The sequence below is a fragment of the Ursus americanus genome, chromosome 14, assembly GCF_024610735.1.
Source record: "Ursus americanus isolate L20-20 chromosome 14, mUrsAme1.1.p, whole genome shotgun sequence".
NCBI classification, from domain to species: Eukaryota; Metazoa; Chordata; class Mammalia; order Carnivora; family Ursidae; genus Ursus; species Ursus americanus.
Window position 1 is genome coordinate 44118793 of NC_142140.1, and position 16470 is coordinate 44135262.

The 16470-nt window shown below is 58.5% G+C and overlaps 1 protein-coding gene across 4 annotated transcripts in view; it reads right to left on the bottom strand.

The window, feature by feature from the left end:
• KCNN1 (potassium calcium-activated channel subfamily N member 1) overlaps positions 1-15982 on the bottom strand; it is a 32005-nt gene extending 16023 nt beyond the window's left edge. For 2 of the 4 annotated variants that reach the window (XR_015726698.1, XM_045778453.2), the window contains exons 1-2: positions 3493-5017; positions 2651-2746 (exon numbers count right to left, since the gene is read on the bottom strand). Coding sequence is in view for 3 of the 4 variants with exons in the window: in XM_045778453.2 (XP_045634409.2) it covers positions 2651-2746; positions 3493-4296 (900 nt within the window). In the remaining variant the exon portion in view is untranslated. Of the gene's footprint in view, positions 1-2650; positions 2747-3492; positions 5018-8387; positions 8611-14078; positions 14194-15960 lie in introns of those variants that run through there. The other 2 variants (XM_045778452.2, XM_087867164.1) reach the window with 2 other exon arrangements.
• Between the last annotated feature and the right edge of the window lie 488 nt (positions 15983-16470).

Here is a 16470-nt window from a genome sequence, read left to right on the forward strand (position 1 = left end):
TGAAATGCGGGACAGTCGTTCCCGACAAAGACAACACAGGGTTACCAAAGATCCAGCAAGCTCACTCCCAGGTATGTACGCAAGAGAGATGAAAACAGCCATTGGAACAAATCCGTGTACCCGAACAATTGCGGAAAGCCGAAACAACCCAAGTGTTGGTCTGTGAATGAATGGATTACCCAAATGGGGTCCTTCCATAGGTCTGGGGGCACCTGGATGGCTTGGATGGTTAAGTGTCTGATTCTTGATCTCGGGGTCGTGAGATCGAGCCCTGTGTCAGGCTCTGTGCTAGATGCGGGGTCTGCTTGAGATTCTCTCTCTTCCTTTCCCTCTGCCCCCTTCCCCGCTCTCTCTCAAATGAATAAATCTTTTTTTAAAAAAAGGGGAGGGGTGCCTGGGTGGCTCAGTCGGTTAAGTGCTGGCCTTCAGCTCAGGTCATGATCCTGGGGTAATGGGATCAAGCCCCACGTGAGGCTCCCTGCTCAGCCGGAGTCTGCTTCTCCCTCTGTCCCTCCCCCATCTCCTGCTCTCTCAACTAAATGAATAAAATCTTTAAAAAAAGGGGGGGGGGATGAGCTCTGATACTTGCTACAACATGGAAGAACCATGAAAACATGTTGAATTGAAGGCAGTCACAAAAGGTCACCACCCAGAGCCGAGGGGGCAACGAGGCCAACCCAGTGGGTTCACAAGCTGGAGCACTGAGCCTGAGGATTATTCTCGAGCAAACCTGAAATTTGCCTTGCTAGCCCTTTGACTCGCTTGGCACCTGACACCTTTTCTTCTTTCAGATTTCTCTCTTTAGGAACAGGAATGTCTATCCTATGCCTGTCCCAGCTCTATATTTTGGGAGACAATGACTTGTCGGGCTCTCACCTGGAGAGGAAGAGCACCCTCGTCTTACCCGTCACTGACACCTAAGTGAGGCTTGGAACCTGGAGTTGGTGCTGGGAGGGAGGAAGACTCTGCGGACTGTTGGGATGTGGTGAATGCACTTTGCACAGGAGGAGGAAAGGAACCTGGGGAATGGGCCGGCGGGTGGAGAGTTCTAGACTGACTTGCATCCCCTCAAACTTCGTCAGTGGAAGCCCTAACTCCCATTGTGACTGTATTTGGAGAGAGGGCCTTTAAAGAATTAAGGTTAAATGAGGTCATCAGGGAGGGTCCCTGACCCTACAGGACTGGTGTCCTCATAAGAAGAGGGCCACACCACGGATGTGCACACACGGAGAAAGCCGTGAGGACACAGGCAGAAGGCAGCTGCCTACAAGCCTAGCAGAGGGGCCTCAGCAGAAAGTGACCCTGCCAGCACCTGACCTTGGACTTCTAGCTGCCAGCACTTTGAGCGAATGTTTCTGTTGTTTAAGCCCCTCGGCTGTGGTGTCTGTTGTGGCCGTCTGAGCACACGTGCACCGTGCTTCATTTTTTTGTTTTTGTTTTAAAGATTTTATTTATTTGAGAGAGAGACAGCGAGAGAGCGAGAGAGCGAGCAAGCGAGTGTGCACACCCATGAGCAGGGGGCGGGGCAGAGGGGGGTGGAGGGGGAAAGAATCTCAAGCTCACTCGGTGCTGAGCAGAGCACAGGGCCCAATTCGGGCTCAGTCTCACGACCCTGAGATCATAATCTGAGCTGAAACCAAGAGTCAGATGCTTAACCGACTGAGCCAGGGGCCCCAGGGCTTCGTTTTTTAATGGTTGAATCCTACTCCATTGCACGGACATATGACGTTTGGTTTATCCACCCACCAGCTGATTTGGGTTGTGTCTGCTGTTCGGTTGTTGTGAATGGGGCTGCTATGTACACATGTGTACAAGTTCCGTGTGGATGTAGGTTTTCATTTCTCTTGGATGCTGTGGAATCGCTGGGTCGTATGGTACCTCCAGGATTCACTGTATGAGGAACGGACCGTTGTCTCCAGCTGCTATGCCTTCAGAACTGCTTCTTTCCAGCTCACGTATCACTGTCCCCTCCACTGCCCCCAGCCACGTCCAGGGCCCCTCCTATGCGCCAGACCCTGGGTGTCCCCAGGGATGTCTGTGGGTGGTGCAGCCCAGGCAGGATTTTCCTACACCCGTCACCCACCAGACCATGGCTCCTTGAAGTCAGAGGTCAGAGGCCAGAGGCCAGACTCTGACACCCTTTGGCATCCCCAGGCCCTGGTGCCAGCCCCAGGTGACCTCTGCCCAACGTGCCCTGAGTTGGGCTCTCTGGGGCGCCCCGAGGTTTCGATTAACTCCTGAAATAGGAGAACAAACTCCCTGACATGGAATAAATCTTTCAAATGCAGGGTCTGATTGAATAGGAATAGAAGCCTGGTGTTACAAACACGGGTTTTCAAGGCTGCCAAACCTTGGAAGACCCCAGGGCTCGGAAGATAACTTACGAGTGTGAGACCCCAGCTCACCTCTGGCTCCCTCACTGTTCTCTCTCTCTTTTTTTTTTTTCCCAAATAATCAATGAAAAGTAAAACATAGGCATTCCAAAGAAATTTAAATCTAAAGGCTGTGTCTTCAGAGGTCTTTTTTTCTTTTTTCTAAAAAGAGGCTATTGGTCCTTTTATGTTTTAGGGGGCTGGGGTCCCGGGTGACTGGTGTAGGGGGGTCTCTGGGGCATGGGGAGGGGAGCTGCCCGGGCCAGCTGGGCACTGACCTGGATCTCCCGGGCGTGGTAGAGCACGACCAGGCCCAGCAGGATGACCGTAGAGAGGCTGATGAGGCATTTGAGTGCAAATGAGTAGAGGGACTCCTGGGCAGAGAGAGAGAGAGAGAGCAGAAGGCAGGAGGGCAGGATGTTGGGGGGTGGGTGGCCCTCCTGACCCCCCTACCTGGGATCTTCACTCAGGAAGCCATGTTCCCGTCCTTACTCCTTAGGCCTGGGGTGACAGCAAGGCTGGCCTATACTTCAGAGTTTAGAAGGCCTGGCTTAAAGGCCTAGCATGTGGCTAATTATGAGGCCTGGCCTCATGTAGGCACAGGACTTCACAGTTTATAAGGCCTAGCCTCATCCCCTTCACTGTTTCATAGTTTACAGGCTGATATGCCCTGATCACTCTCTGTCCTCATCCACCCTTGGCCAGCACGAGGGGATGGACAGCCAGGCTCATAACCCAGCCCAACCACTCTCAGGAGAAGCTCCTTCCCGGCTATGTGGCCCAGGCCTTCTCTGGGGCTCTCCTGTCCTGGGACTGGCCCGGGGGACAGCCCTCGTCCCCAACCTTAAGCCACGGTGTGGCCCCTTGGTTCAGGGCAGAAGGAATGGGCTGGAGCCTAGCTCCCCCACATGCAGCCTGCCTGCTGCCCCAGGAGGTGGGCACAGTGGGTGGCCCAGTATCCCCCCCCCAACCCCGCCTCTAGGGCCCCCCCACCCAGCATCCTCCACCTGCTTCTTCTGCGGCCAATGTGGTCCCTGACCCTGTGCCCAAGGGGCAGTGGGGGAGCCAGGTGGGCCCAGAGGGGCCTCCCCGGGGTGCCGTGGGGAAGGGCCGTGCCTACCTTGGTGTAGACCCCCCAGGACAGCTCGGTCTCGGTCACCATCACAACAATGCCGAACATGCCGAAGATGAGGGCGTAGTCGCTGAGGCGCTTCCGCTTCTCAAAGAGCGCCCGCCGGTGGCCCAGGCGGTGGCCCACGTTCGGGGTCTTCCCTGAGTCCCTCCTCCTGCCTGCCTCATCCTCTTCATCGTCTTCCTCCTCTTCCTGGTCCTGCGGCTGCCCGTGGGGACTGCCTGGTGAGGGCCGGGCTGGCTCACTCTTGGCCACCACCACCTGGAGGCTTGGGCCATGTGGGGGCTGGGGGGGGTGGCCGGCCTCGGGCTCCGAAGGGTCTCTGCCCAGGGCACCCAGCCCACTGCCCAGCGGCCGCCCCCCACAGCCATTGTGGCTGTGGCTGTGGCTGTTCATGACTATGTGGGTGCCGGGGTTGGGCTCGCTGTAGGCCGCCCGGGGCCCAGCATGGCTCAGAGACTGGGCTCCTGCGCTGACCTGAGGGGCATAAGGGACACAGTCATGGCAGGGCCTTGCCAACTGACCAGAGGGCCAGGAACCACTGCCACCACCGCAGGACAGTTTGAGGCTCAGGAAGCCAGGAACCGAGCGTGGCTGACACGAGGGTTGGCCATCCCAAGTCGGCCTACATTCCTCCCCTGCTCGAAAAGCTCCCAAGGCTCCCCAGTGCCGTTGCATAAAAACCAGATTCCTCACTGTGGCCCTGAGGTCCTCTGTGGTCTGGCTCCTACCCACCTCAACCTTCTCCTTCTCCCAGGAGTTATTCCCTTCCAGCCACATAAGCATCCCCATCACCAGATCCGGACAAACCTGGTCCTGCCTGGGGCCTTTGCACCTCCTGTGCCCTCTGCCTGGAACACCCTCTTACCAGAACTTTGCCCACTGATTCTCTGTCTCCGGGTACCCAGAACAATGCCTAGCACACAGCTGCCACTCAGTAAATACTTCTGAACGTCTGGAGATGGGATCTGCCAGCAGGTTAGCCTGGGAGGGCCAGAGGCCGTGCAAGTGTATGATCAGGAGGTGGTTCCAATCCCGGCTTGATTCCTTCTGACCTTCAGGCTCTTGGACAAGTTAATCTCACCCTACTGAGCCTCCAGTTCCTCCCCTAGAGCTGTCCAAAAGCCTGAACACGCATCAGTGTGGGGGACGTTAGGACCACGGCTGTGGCTACAGGGACCCCCAGCTCCCTCCTGCCTGGGTTGAAGGAGTTCTGTGATCTCCAAAGAGATTCCACGACCAATGTGACAACCCAGTATTCAGCTCTAAGATCCCAGAATTGATTCTGCAGGGCCTTGTGAGATGTGCTCAGCCTGGCCCTGTGACCTCAGGTCAGCCTCAGTTTCCCCACCAGGCTACCAAGGAGCAGACTGATTACCCTGATATCCTTGGATTCTGCCCTTGCATGGGGCAGTGTCCTCTGGCATCATGTTCGAGAGCGAGGACCCTGATGACAGTGGCACATATATGATGAGGCTGCCTGGAGTCTCTCCTCCGGGGTCACAACTTGCTAGACCCTCCCCTGCGCCCCCAACCCCACCATGTCCCCCTCCCACAAGCTGACATTTAGTGAACATCTGCTATATGCCAGACTCTGTCTTTCCCTCAAATTTTCTCCTCCATCCTCACAATGTACCTAGGAAGGGGGTCCTGGAATTTGGCCAGTGTTATAGATAGGGAAACTGAGGCACCATGCTATGAAGGGGCCATCTCCTTACAGGACAGATTCTAGATTGGGCTGCCTCATGAGATTCCCCCAACAAGTGCTGTGAAAAGGCCAGACTGGCATGCACTGCAGGCCCCTTATGTACTAGGCTCAGGAGGGAGGGCTGTGCGTACAGATAGGAGCCTCCCCAGCCCAAAAACCACACTCTATGGGTGACAGACACGGAAACTGTCACACCCAGACAGGCCAAGACAAGCCACGCTACCAGGCAGGGCACAGGCCACCTTGGCCAGCAATCCACTGCGTGCACCACAGGACCACCTGTGCCCCTTATCTGGCACCCCCCAGACAGCATCTGACCCACTCACGACATGTCCCCAGATGCTGGTGCCAGCACACAGTAGGAGGACAAGAAACGTTCCTTCCACGGCAGAGTGACCTCATGAGTATCAGAACGTGTCCCTTCCCTCGCCACTCCCAGCCATTACATCAACCAGGCAGTGGCCACCTGCGGCCTGATGGTTCCGTTGATAAGGCCTGGCCTCGCACAGGTCCAACGCTTCACGATTTACACCGGCTGGTCTCCTGCAGGCCCAGTACTTCATAGTTTATAGCTGACCTTGGCCCTGATCTCTCTCTCCAGCTTCACAAACACTCAGGTGCCACTCTCCCCCTGGGCTAGGGCCCCTGCTTGCCACCCGGAGGGCCAACAGCTGCTAGGCGGGCGTGAGAGCTTGTCACCGGGACACACTCAGCAATCCCAGACCCTGCTCTCACCCAGGAGACAAGGAAACCCCAGGCACCACTCCTACCAACTCTCCGGAGAGTGCAGAAGGTCCTCACCCGGGGCTCAGGGGCACAGGCAGGAGAGGCGAGTGGCCTGGCAGACAGCGCTGGGAGGGGGTGGGGGTGCTGCAAACGACCTTCCGAAACGCACTGATGAAGATGCAATTTGGGGATGTGACTCAGCCGCCCGACGCACAGGCCAAATTCAGCCGTGTGTCCGCCATGTTCCTCCTTGCCTGGCAGCCTCGTCCTAAGGTGCCCTGAGGAGGGAGGGGTTGCGGGGATGGGTACAGGTGGCCTCTGGGAGGGAGAGAGGTGGGGGAGGGGGGCTTCCCGGAGCCCATGATGTTAATGCATACCTAGTGCTTACTGTGGGCTTCACTGAGCTCTTTATCAGAATTATCACATTTAATCCCCGTTGCCACTCAGTGAGGCAGGTGGCATTCCTGCTCCCATTTTACAGATGGGAGACAAGGCTCAGAGAGGTTTAGCACCTTGCCCAAGTCACAAAGTCAGGAAGAGCAAGAACTAAGATGGTGCCATCTGTGGGGTGGTGGATGGCAGGATCTGCCATGTTCCTTCCTGACAAGCCACCATCTGGGAAGGGAACCAGCCTGGCCCTGCCCTTGAGGGGCCACAGAGCTCGGGATACAGGCATGGTGGGTGTCTGACCCTTCCCGTGACCTCAGAGGACACAGAAGGACAGAGTGGCCTGCCTGCAATTTCATAGAAGGGGGGAATCTGGGTGGGACCAGAGGGCCCAAGGGACAAGAGACCCCACACCTTCCCAGGTCTGCCTTCCTCTCCCCCACTGCAACTGGGCCTAAAGCTGGGGTCCCTGGGCCCCTCAGAAGTTCCAAAAGAACCAGGAGCCCCTCTGAAACTCTGGCCAAGCTTTGGATATCTTTGGAAGGGTGTATTTTTCTGGGTGAAGGCCGTGGGTTCGTCAATGAGTTCTAAAAGGTTAGAAACACCCTGTGGGCTACATCTGGTTTTGAGGGTCCCTGGAATTGCCAAAACTGCCTAACGTGTCTGGAGCATGAGACCTCTGTTCACTGAAGGCTGGGATGGGAGGATGGGCTGAGCCCCCACTTTCACACCATCCCAAGAGACACTGTGGGAAGCTTGTGAGCCACACAGGGCAGGGGGCACCCAGGAGGACTCCTGAGGAGTGGGAGGAGGTAGGCAGGTGGTAGGGAACAGGGCAGCTGGCTCCTCCAAGGTTTCCCACCCAACAGAAATATAAACTGGCCAGACCCCAAAGGTCCTCGACTGAGCCCTTTCACAAATGACGAGTTGGTACAGTGGCTGCCTGAGAGGGACCCTTGGGCGTCCTAGCTGGGATGAAGTCACTGCCCTCTCCTCAGCTGCCTCTTCAGTAAAGGGATGACTCTGTGCCCCCCGCAGCAGGTCGACGGCCAGGATGGAAGTGAGATCTCACATGGAAAATGCTTAGCGTGCGGCCATGGGTACCCCCGTGGTGGTGCTGCTGCCCGATGCCACACTGTCCTTCAGAGCTGGACAAGGTGCCTCCTGTCTGTCAGTCTCCAAGGCAGAGCCCCCTTGGGGTGAAATGCCCACCCTAACACTCCTAGGAACCATGGCCAGAGCAGCACATGGCAGAACCTTCCAGGATGTGTGAGCAAGCTGTGGGGCATGCGTCCCTGTGGAGGATGGGTAAGGATCTCAAGACACGCCACCCACCAGCACTCTTCTGGCCCTAGTTCTGCAAGGTGGACAGGGTCCACCTGCACTCCCACCCCTGAGCTGCCCAGGAGTGTGTACAGTAAGGCACAGACTGCCCAATTCCCTTGGGCGCCCCCCCCATCACCACCAGTCAGGAACCTGCCAGCAGTCGGCAGGGTGCAATTAGCTTGCCCTGCCCTCCCCATGGCTGCCTCCAACAGTGCCCTCCACTCTGACCCATCTCCATCAGCATCTCCCATCTGGCCCCCAGCCTCCAGCACTCACATCTGCAGCCCTGTCCTCCAGGTCTGCCAAGGCAGTGCCCTGTGTGGGGTACCCCAACCTCTGTCCAGGGACAGCTGGGAGACCCGGCTCCCTGGCCCCTGCAGCGGCGACCCTGACAGCAGTATCTAGGGGCCAGGGGTGAGGGTCTCCTCTCTCCCATTCCCAAGTCAGTCCCAGGTCACTGCCTTCACCCCAAGAGCTCCCCCCACTGCCTCTATGGAGTTTGGAGACTCACTGCTCTACCCCCGCCAAAGTGAACCCAGTACCTTCCCCCTCCGGAATGGGGGGTCTGTGAACCTCCACTCACTCAGGCAGTGCACATACACACATTCCTTCCCTCTCTGTGTCCCCTGGGTTCCAGACCCCACGGAGACCCCCTGTCTTGGCCCCTGTCCCGAACCGCGTCCCCCTCCGGGACGTGCCTCTCTCCTTGGGCGCTCCCGTCAGTCCCACCCCGTACCTGCAAGGCTCGGCTCCCACGGGCAGAAGAGGCTGCAGGGGAGAGGGTCCCGCGCGGCCGCAGACCCTCGCGTGGGGGCCGGGGCCGGGGCCGCGGCCGGGGCGGGCAGCAGACGGCGGGCGCGGGGCCGGGACGCGGCTGGGCCGGGGGCGGCGGCGGGTGCATACCCCGCCGCCCTGTCCACGGGCCCGGCCGGGGGCGAGCGCCCGCCCGGGCCGGGAGAGGAGGGGGCGGCGCGACGCGGGCGGAGCCGCCGATTGGTCGAGCCCGGATTGGCACCGCCCCCGGCGACCCCGCAAGCCCCACCTACATTTAAAGATCCCACATTCCCGGGAGCCCCCTTCAGCCCCCAGCGCTCAGCTGGTCCTCAAACTCGCTCTCTGGCTGGACGCAATGGAGGGGACCTTACTTAGCGAAGCGACAACTCCCGCCCCTGACAACTCTCGGTAACTCCTAGCTACCCCCTTTCCAAAATCGAGTCCCCAAACTCCAGGCATCCCTCAACCCCTCAAATACACGCATTTGCTGAGGGGATAACTTTGCAAAGCGACTGGACACCTCCCTCCTGAGATGACCTCCTCAGATGTCCTGCTTGCAGTCTATTGCTGAGTGCAGGGTACCTAGGACCCCGACTTGCGGGCTTCTAGGAGTTGAGGGGGGTCCTGCTAGGGCCATGGGTCCAAGGCCATCTTCTTTGAGACTTAGCACCCCCCCCCATTTCTAACCCTTACCACCAATATCAGGATGACAGGCCAGCAGAAGCCTGCTTTGGGGGTGTCCAAAACCACGTTCCTTTCTCCTGGCACAGAGGGTGTCCTTGGGCAACTCATTCATTCAACTTAATAATGGCTGGAAGGGGCCTTGGGGATGGGGAGGGGGGGAGCTCTTTCCTCCTCCTCCCCCAGGCTGCCAAACTACCTAGGCCTTACCCTGTCCCTGCCTGGCTGGGGGTGACTGAGTGCAGCTCTGCCCCCCACCCCCCCATCTCTCTCCCAGTCCCCCACTGTTTTCTTCCCAGCTCGGAGCTTGGGACAGGGTTGGGAACATCTGATTGCTCGTCACTGCCTGTAGGCGGCTGATTTGTTTCCTCTGTGGTGTCCGGAAAATAGCTGGACTGAATGAGGATGAGCGGATGGCTGCCTGGGCAGGGGGTGGTCTCATGGGCTCCTGATGAGGTTGTGCAGGGCCAGTGATGGCCTGGGGTCGGCGGACGAGACTTCTGTTTCTCATCCCAGCCTGTTAGGGACACCCTGAAGAAGGCCTGGCTGTGGTGGCCATGGAGGCCTGGGGACCACTCATGCCCTGCCATGTCTGCAGGGGTGCCAGGATGGGAGACCCTTAAATGGATGCACTCGCAGCCATGCCTTCTGTAATTCCCATCCACCCATCCACTCACCAGCCCCCCACCCCAGGCCTGCCCAGGCTGCTGGGGGCTCTTTCTAAAGCACGGTCGTGCTGGAACCACCCACACCTCCCTCGGGACCTGGCACAGATCCTTGTACTGCATTCAGGGCCCCAGCCCCTGCCAACTTGAGCCTGCCCCTGTACAGATCCCTGCCCCACAAGAAGCATTCACACCGTGCCCACGGGCTGACTCCAGCCCGCGCCGGCTTCTGTGGAGTGCCCACAGCCTCGGATGCTTTTTGAGTTCAAGTGCAATATGTAAATGTCCAGATATTCACAAAAGCATGGGCCACAGACCCTGGAGGCTCCTCCAGGCCCTCCTGCAGGCTCTGCACCCATCTTCTCTCTCTGGAAAGATCCCTCTTTCCCCTTTGGGCTCATCATCCCTAAGAGATCAGGGACCCCCTTCAAGGGGCTAAACTTCGGATGGTTAACCTGGTGAATGACCACCGTCCACCCAAGTTTGCCCTCCTGCCTACTTGAACCTCGCCCCTCGGAGAAAAGGCTGGCAGAGGTGGACAAGGGTCAGGGGTGGACAGACGTGGGGCTGTGGTGGGCATTGCCCAAGATTTCATTGCAGACCGAGCCTCTTATCAGCCCATGGTTGGCTGGAAGAGATGAGAAGGGCCTACAAATGAACTTGTTGGTTGGGATGCTGCCAGTGAGACTCACACTCCCAGGAAAGGCCTAAACAACAGGCAGGCGATAGGGCAGTGGCTGAACAGGGAGCCCCTCTTCCAGAGGCCTGAGGGCTAGGCCACAAGTCCAGGGCAGCAGCCAAGGGTCCAGGTGCCAGAGACCTGGGAGAGCCTCACAGGGCCTGAGGGACCCATAGGTTGCCTGAGTAGGGATGGACTGGCCACCTACCCCCTACCTGCAGCTGTACCTTCGCAGAAATCTCAGACCCAACTGGGGCCTAACAGATGGCTGCCCAGGAGGTTGGACCCTGAGTCCCGCGTGAGAGTGGAGATGGCAGGGTGGGGAATATAGTCACTCATTCATTCATTCATGTAGCCACCGAGCCCCCTTTCTGAGTTTGGTGCTGGGAATGCAGAGTCTGAGATACAAACTTGTCCTTCTTGGAGCTGAATTTCTAGAACTCTGGGAACAACCCTCTCCCAACAAAAGGACCAGCAGGAATTCTAGATACACAAGTATTAGAAAGCAATCCGATGAAGTTGAGAAAGATAGGAACAGAGGGGGAGACCTTGGGGCAGTCATGGGAGGCCTCCCAGAAGGGGCAACATTCAAAAGGGGCCAAGGAGCCAGTCCCAGAAGAGTCAGAAGGGGGCACCGGGTGGAGGCACTGCAAGGATCAAGACACTGCAGTGGGACCCAGGAGGGCATGTTTGAGGATGAGAAGGGAGACCGGTGTGGCCAGAGGGAAGGGGCAAAGGGGAAGGGCCGAGTCAGAGGCTGGCAGGGGTCCCACCTGCAGAGATGTGTGTGTGAGGACTCTGAGCAGGGTGCAAGTCATGGAGGGTTAAGCCCCCTAGGGTTCTGTGACTAGTAGGGGCAGGAAGGGGAACAGGAAGGCCCCAGGAAGCTGGGGCAGGTGTCTCAGAGGGTTTGTTCCTGGGCTTTCTAGGATTCAGGGATTAGAGAAGCGTCCCTCATTCTATCAGTGTTTATTGAGCACCTCCTGTATACAAGAGATAAGCCTGAAGTGGAGATAGCGAGGTGCAGAAGACACACGGAATCCCCCAAACTCATGTTTTCAGCAGGCAAGATGAGATCTTGAGTCAATACATACATAGAACTGGCCCCTGCAGATGGTCCACAGGGGAAATGAGACCAGGGAGTGGGGGGAAGGGGCTTTGCCTGCCAGCCCCTCAGTCCCTGCTCTGACAGAGGTGGGAGCCTGGGGGTGACAGGCAGGCAGGGAAGCAGCTCTACCATCAGCACAGAATCCCCGCAAAGCAGCCGAGGCCTGGAAGCCCTTTCCCCTGCCTGCCCCCGCCCATCCCTCCCCCCCATCTCCCCCCTTTCACACCCACCAGGGGACCTCCCCTGGGGCTGTCCTGTCCCTATAGCCGGCAGGGCTTCCCTGTTCCAGACACCAGCGTCCCCTCCCTTCTCACACTCAGGCTGGAAGGCTCCAAACTAACGCTTCCTTTCTGGCCACGCCCACATCCAGTGGGACCCCAGGCCTGTCCATCCTTGCCCCTGAATTCACCCAGGATGCCCCAGTGTCCGCATCCCTTGCAGCCCCTGCTGCAGCAAAGGCCCTGGGGGCAAAGGCATGACTGAGCACAGTGTCCCGCTGTCTGGTCCTACACGCTGTCTGGTCCTACTCGTTTGATGAGTCTCCCCACCCAAATTCCAGTCCACCCAGGACCTCAGAACATGACCTTATTTGGAAACAGGGTCTTTGCAGAGAGCGTTTGATGAAAATGTGGTCCTACTAGATTAGGGTGGGCCTTAACCCAATGACCTGGGGTCCTCTTAAGAAGGCCACGTGAAGACAGATGCGGAGACTGGAGCAATGTGGCCAGAAGCCACGGGACTCCTGGACCCCCAGGAAGGGGAAGAGCCAAAAAGAAGATCCTGCCCTGGAGCCTCTGGAGGGGACCCGGCCCTGCCCGCACGTGGATTTCAGGCTCTGGCCTCCAGAACTGTGAGAAGACATGTCTGTTGTTTTAAGGTTGCGGGCCTTTGTGACTGCACCCCTGGAAAGTCATGCAGTGGTCACAGACAAGGGTCCCTCCCTCGCTGAGCCTCAGTTCCCTCAGCAGGGCAGTGGGGGCCCTCTGAGGGCAGTGAGAGGGGCTAGGGAGCTAATCCTCCCTCAAATGTGCTAGATACACACGTGCTCACTGGATGCTCTGAGTTGCTGTGGGCCTGATCAGGACCTGAATGGTTCAAGCGCCTTCCTGGCTTCTCTGGCTCCAGTCCAGTCTCTGCCAGCCCGCCCCCCTCCCCCCCAGGGATCTTTCCTTGCTAAAATCTCATCACGTTGCTTCTAATTCCGATTGCTCCGTGGCTCCCCGTGGCCCTCATGCCATCCGTACAATTAGACCCCCAGCACGACTCCAGTGGGACACCAGCAAAGGCCTACTTGCCCTTCTAAATGTAGCTCAAAGAGCAAGAACACCTCTTCCAGGATGCTTTCCCAGGTTTCCCAGAGCATGACAAATCGCTTCCTCCCCGTGGTTCCTCAGCGTTGGGCAGAAACCTGGCCACACACAGTCCCTCCTCCATGCCCACCCAGTCCCAGAACCTGCCCATTTCTCTCCATTCCTGACTCCACGCCATCCTGGCCCAGCCAGCTCTACCCAGTTGCCTCCTGGGCTCCCCTCTGGCCTTCTGCCACTTCCGCTCCTGCCCCAACAGTCCCTGCTCTCCACAATAGTTACAGAGACTTTTGAAAATTGTTGATCAGACCATCATGTCTCCCCTGCTCACATACCCTCCATGGCTCCCCAGTGCTCTGCAGTCCACTCCTTTACCTCAGCCCCTACATACAGAGCCCTCTGTCTTCATCTTCCTCCTCTCTCCCCCTTGCTCTTTTTGTTCCAGTTAGAGCAGCCTCCTCACTGTTCCGCAAACATGTCAAACTCATCTCTGCCTCAGGACCCTTGCACATGCTGTTCCCACTGCCTGGTATGCTGTTCTCCCAGCTCCCACCTGGCAGGCTCCTCCTCCTCCAGGTAGCAGCTCATGGTCACCTCCCTGGAGAGGCCCCTCTGCCCCAGGCGTTCTCTAACACATCACTGTGTTTTATTTTCCTCCCAGTATGTCTCACAAGGGCTGATCTGAGCCTGCCTCAGTCCCTGCTGTGTCGCCAGCACCCAGCCCAGGGCACATAGTACCTGCTCAGTGTTTGTTGACTGATTACATGACCATACATATCTAGAACCGTTGCCTCCATTCTCCCCACACCCCCACCAGCGGCTCACCCCTGACCCTGGATATCAGCCAATGTTTGCAGGCGAAAGAAAGAGAAAAGGAGCTACTCCCTAAAAGTGTTTCAGGGAGTAAGACCACAGAATCTGGGTGGTGGAGGCTATAGGGGTGGGGGACCTTCCAACCTGGGGCAATGCTCCCCTCCTGGCTGTGTGACACAGCGCAGGTTACCCAGCCTCTCTGAGCAGGTTCCCCACCACCAGTGATTGGAGAAAATGGACAGTCACTCTCTGGGGGCTCTAGAAGGCATAGCTGTTTTGTTGTTATATTTTGTTTGTATGACGTCAAAGGTTGGCACTTTTTTCTTAAGTCACCAATTTTTCTACCCAGCTCCTGGGCCACCTCTACTCCCAAACAATAGCCGAATCTGGATTCACTCACCCTGATGTGCAGGGGTCTCCCTGAAGAGCCACCACCAAAGGGCGTGTCCCCTTCGGTCCTGCTGGATTATCACCTGGCTGGCAAGGGGCTGAGCTGCCTTTCCTCTCCTCTTGACCTGCAAGGGCCAGATATGGGGTGTGGGGTAAAGACAGGGCCCCAGCAGGGTGGGGTGCAGATAGCCCCCAGTCTGCAACAGTCTTTAGAGTAGATCTGTCTTCTGACTAGCTGAAATACCGTATAAGTTTTAAGGAAGCTTAAGATCAGTGGTGTTGTCTGTCCAGTGGGGCCGTGTTTCTGGGCTCAGGCCCCTCGATGAGCCCCTGCTGATACCTCTACCCCATATCAAACACCCTCCCTGGAAGCCCCACTTCCTTCCACAGGACACTGCACACTAAAGGCTCTATCTGCCTTTCCCTATGCTGTTCCCTGTCCTGCCCCCACATCTCCCCCCTCCCCCATTCATTCATCACAGGGCGATCTAGGTGTGTGAGGCTGGGACAGGCTGGTGTGAAGGAGATAGGGATCCCTGACTTGACCAGCTGCGTTCTTGGCCACCTCCAAATCCTCACCTGGTCTGTAGTTGCCCTGGGGTCTGTAACACCCTCAAGGAATTCACTCAGTACCAGGCTGCTGCCAGAGCCCCTCGGTACCCAAGCTCCACCCTGGAGGAGGGGGCCAAAGAGGACGCAGAGCAGCCCCATGGCAGAGAGGGCTAAGGGAGCTCAACCCCAGAATGGGACTGAAGGGGAAACAGTCTCAAGTGGATGTCCCAGTCGCCCTTCCTCTTGCTGGGGGTCTGGAGTGGGGTGAATGGCCCCCTGGACAGCTCAGGGGCTGCCTGTTCTGCTGGGGGGGGGGGCTCGGATCTGACTCTAGCCCTGGGAGAACAGGGCAATTGTCCAAGGTCACCCAGTGGGTTGGTGTGTCAGAGTGGAGATTACTCTATCAGCTCTGGAAGTACCCCTTGCCCTCCCTCCCCATCTCCCCCTCATCAGCCAGACTACTTTTGAGGTCTAGGGCAGCCTGAGGAGTCTGGGGGAAGAGGGTCTAGGAGGGACAAGAGACCTGGGAACCCGGAGGGAGCCAGGTGAGGGGCTTATCCACTCAGTCCCGTCTGGGCCTCCAGAAGGGTGGAGAGACTTGGAGAGAGTATGGAACCCCCACCCCCCAGTTCCAGACAGGGCCCTGAAGCCCCACCCTGACAGTTAAACGCAGGGAGCAGAGGACCCTAGAGCTGACACCACCAGCCGAGTTCTGGGGTTAGTGAGTCCGCCACAAGCACAGCTCTGCCTCTGTCCAGCTGGGTGACCTTGGCTAAGTGCTAACCCTCTCTGGCCTCAGCCCCTTTCCCAGTCAATGGGGTGGGGGCGGGGAGGTGGAGCTTATGGAAGAGAGCAGAACAAGAGCTCCCACGCACAGTAGGCTGGCAGGTGGGGGGGTTCCCTTCCACTCTGCAGTGGGCCAGCCGGGGGAATCCCCACCACACTCAGTGGGAGGTGGGAAGGACTGAGGGGCAGGGAAGGGGAAGGGAGCAATGGAACGGGTCCCCCCCCCATGACCCCTCCCCCCCTGCAAGCGCCGGAGGGTCCCCTTGTCTCCACCTTCACCTCTGTGGGAGGACATCTCCGCATTTCAAATTCCCGGAGTGGTAGCCCTCTCCTCATAGGGGTATGCAGGGGGCGTCTGGAGTGACTCGGGGCTTCGAGTTGGGCGGGGAGGGGGGGATGGAAGGGGTTTCCCTCCCTCCCGCATCTCCCCCTTTGAATTCCCAAAGTCGGGGCAAACCCTGACCAAAACGCCCACCAAGGAAAAGGGGAGTGCCGCTGGGACCTCCGCCCTGTAAACCGCCCCCCGCCCCAATGACCCACTACTGCCTACTCACCGGCCAGAGACGGCCGCCGCCGCCGGAGCCCCAGCGCCTGGCCCGAGCGCGAAGACAAGTGCTCGGCCGGGCAAGGGCGTGTGAGCCGGGAGGGTGTGCGCGCGCCGCCGCAGAACTGACCCCCTCCCCGCCGACCTGGGCCCCGCCCCGCCTCCCGGGGAGGGGCGCCTACCCCGCGGAGCGAGAGAGGCGGACTGCGGCGGCCACCGGGCGACCCCCTCTCCCACAACGCTTCTCCGGAAAGGGTGGGGAGGGAATCCCCCTCCCCGCAGGGGTGTAACAGCCAATCCCAACGAACGCTCAAAGAGCTGGGAGGACCCTCTGCCGCTCTTGGCCCACGTCGTTCATGTTACAGATGGGGAAACTGAGACCCAGAGATGGGGAGCCCCTGGCCAGGGCCCAGCGCCCCAGCAGCATAGAAATGCGGCTGCCCGCCTCTCTCTGGGGGTCACTCTCCGGCGTCCGGGGAAGGAATGGAGCCAGGGCAAGAAAGGAAGGCAATTAAGCCCC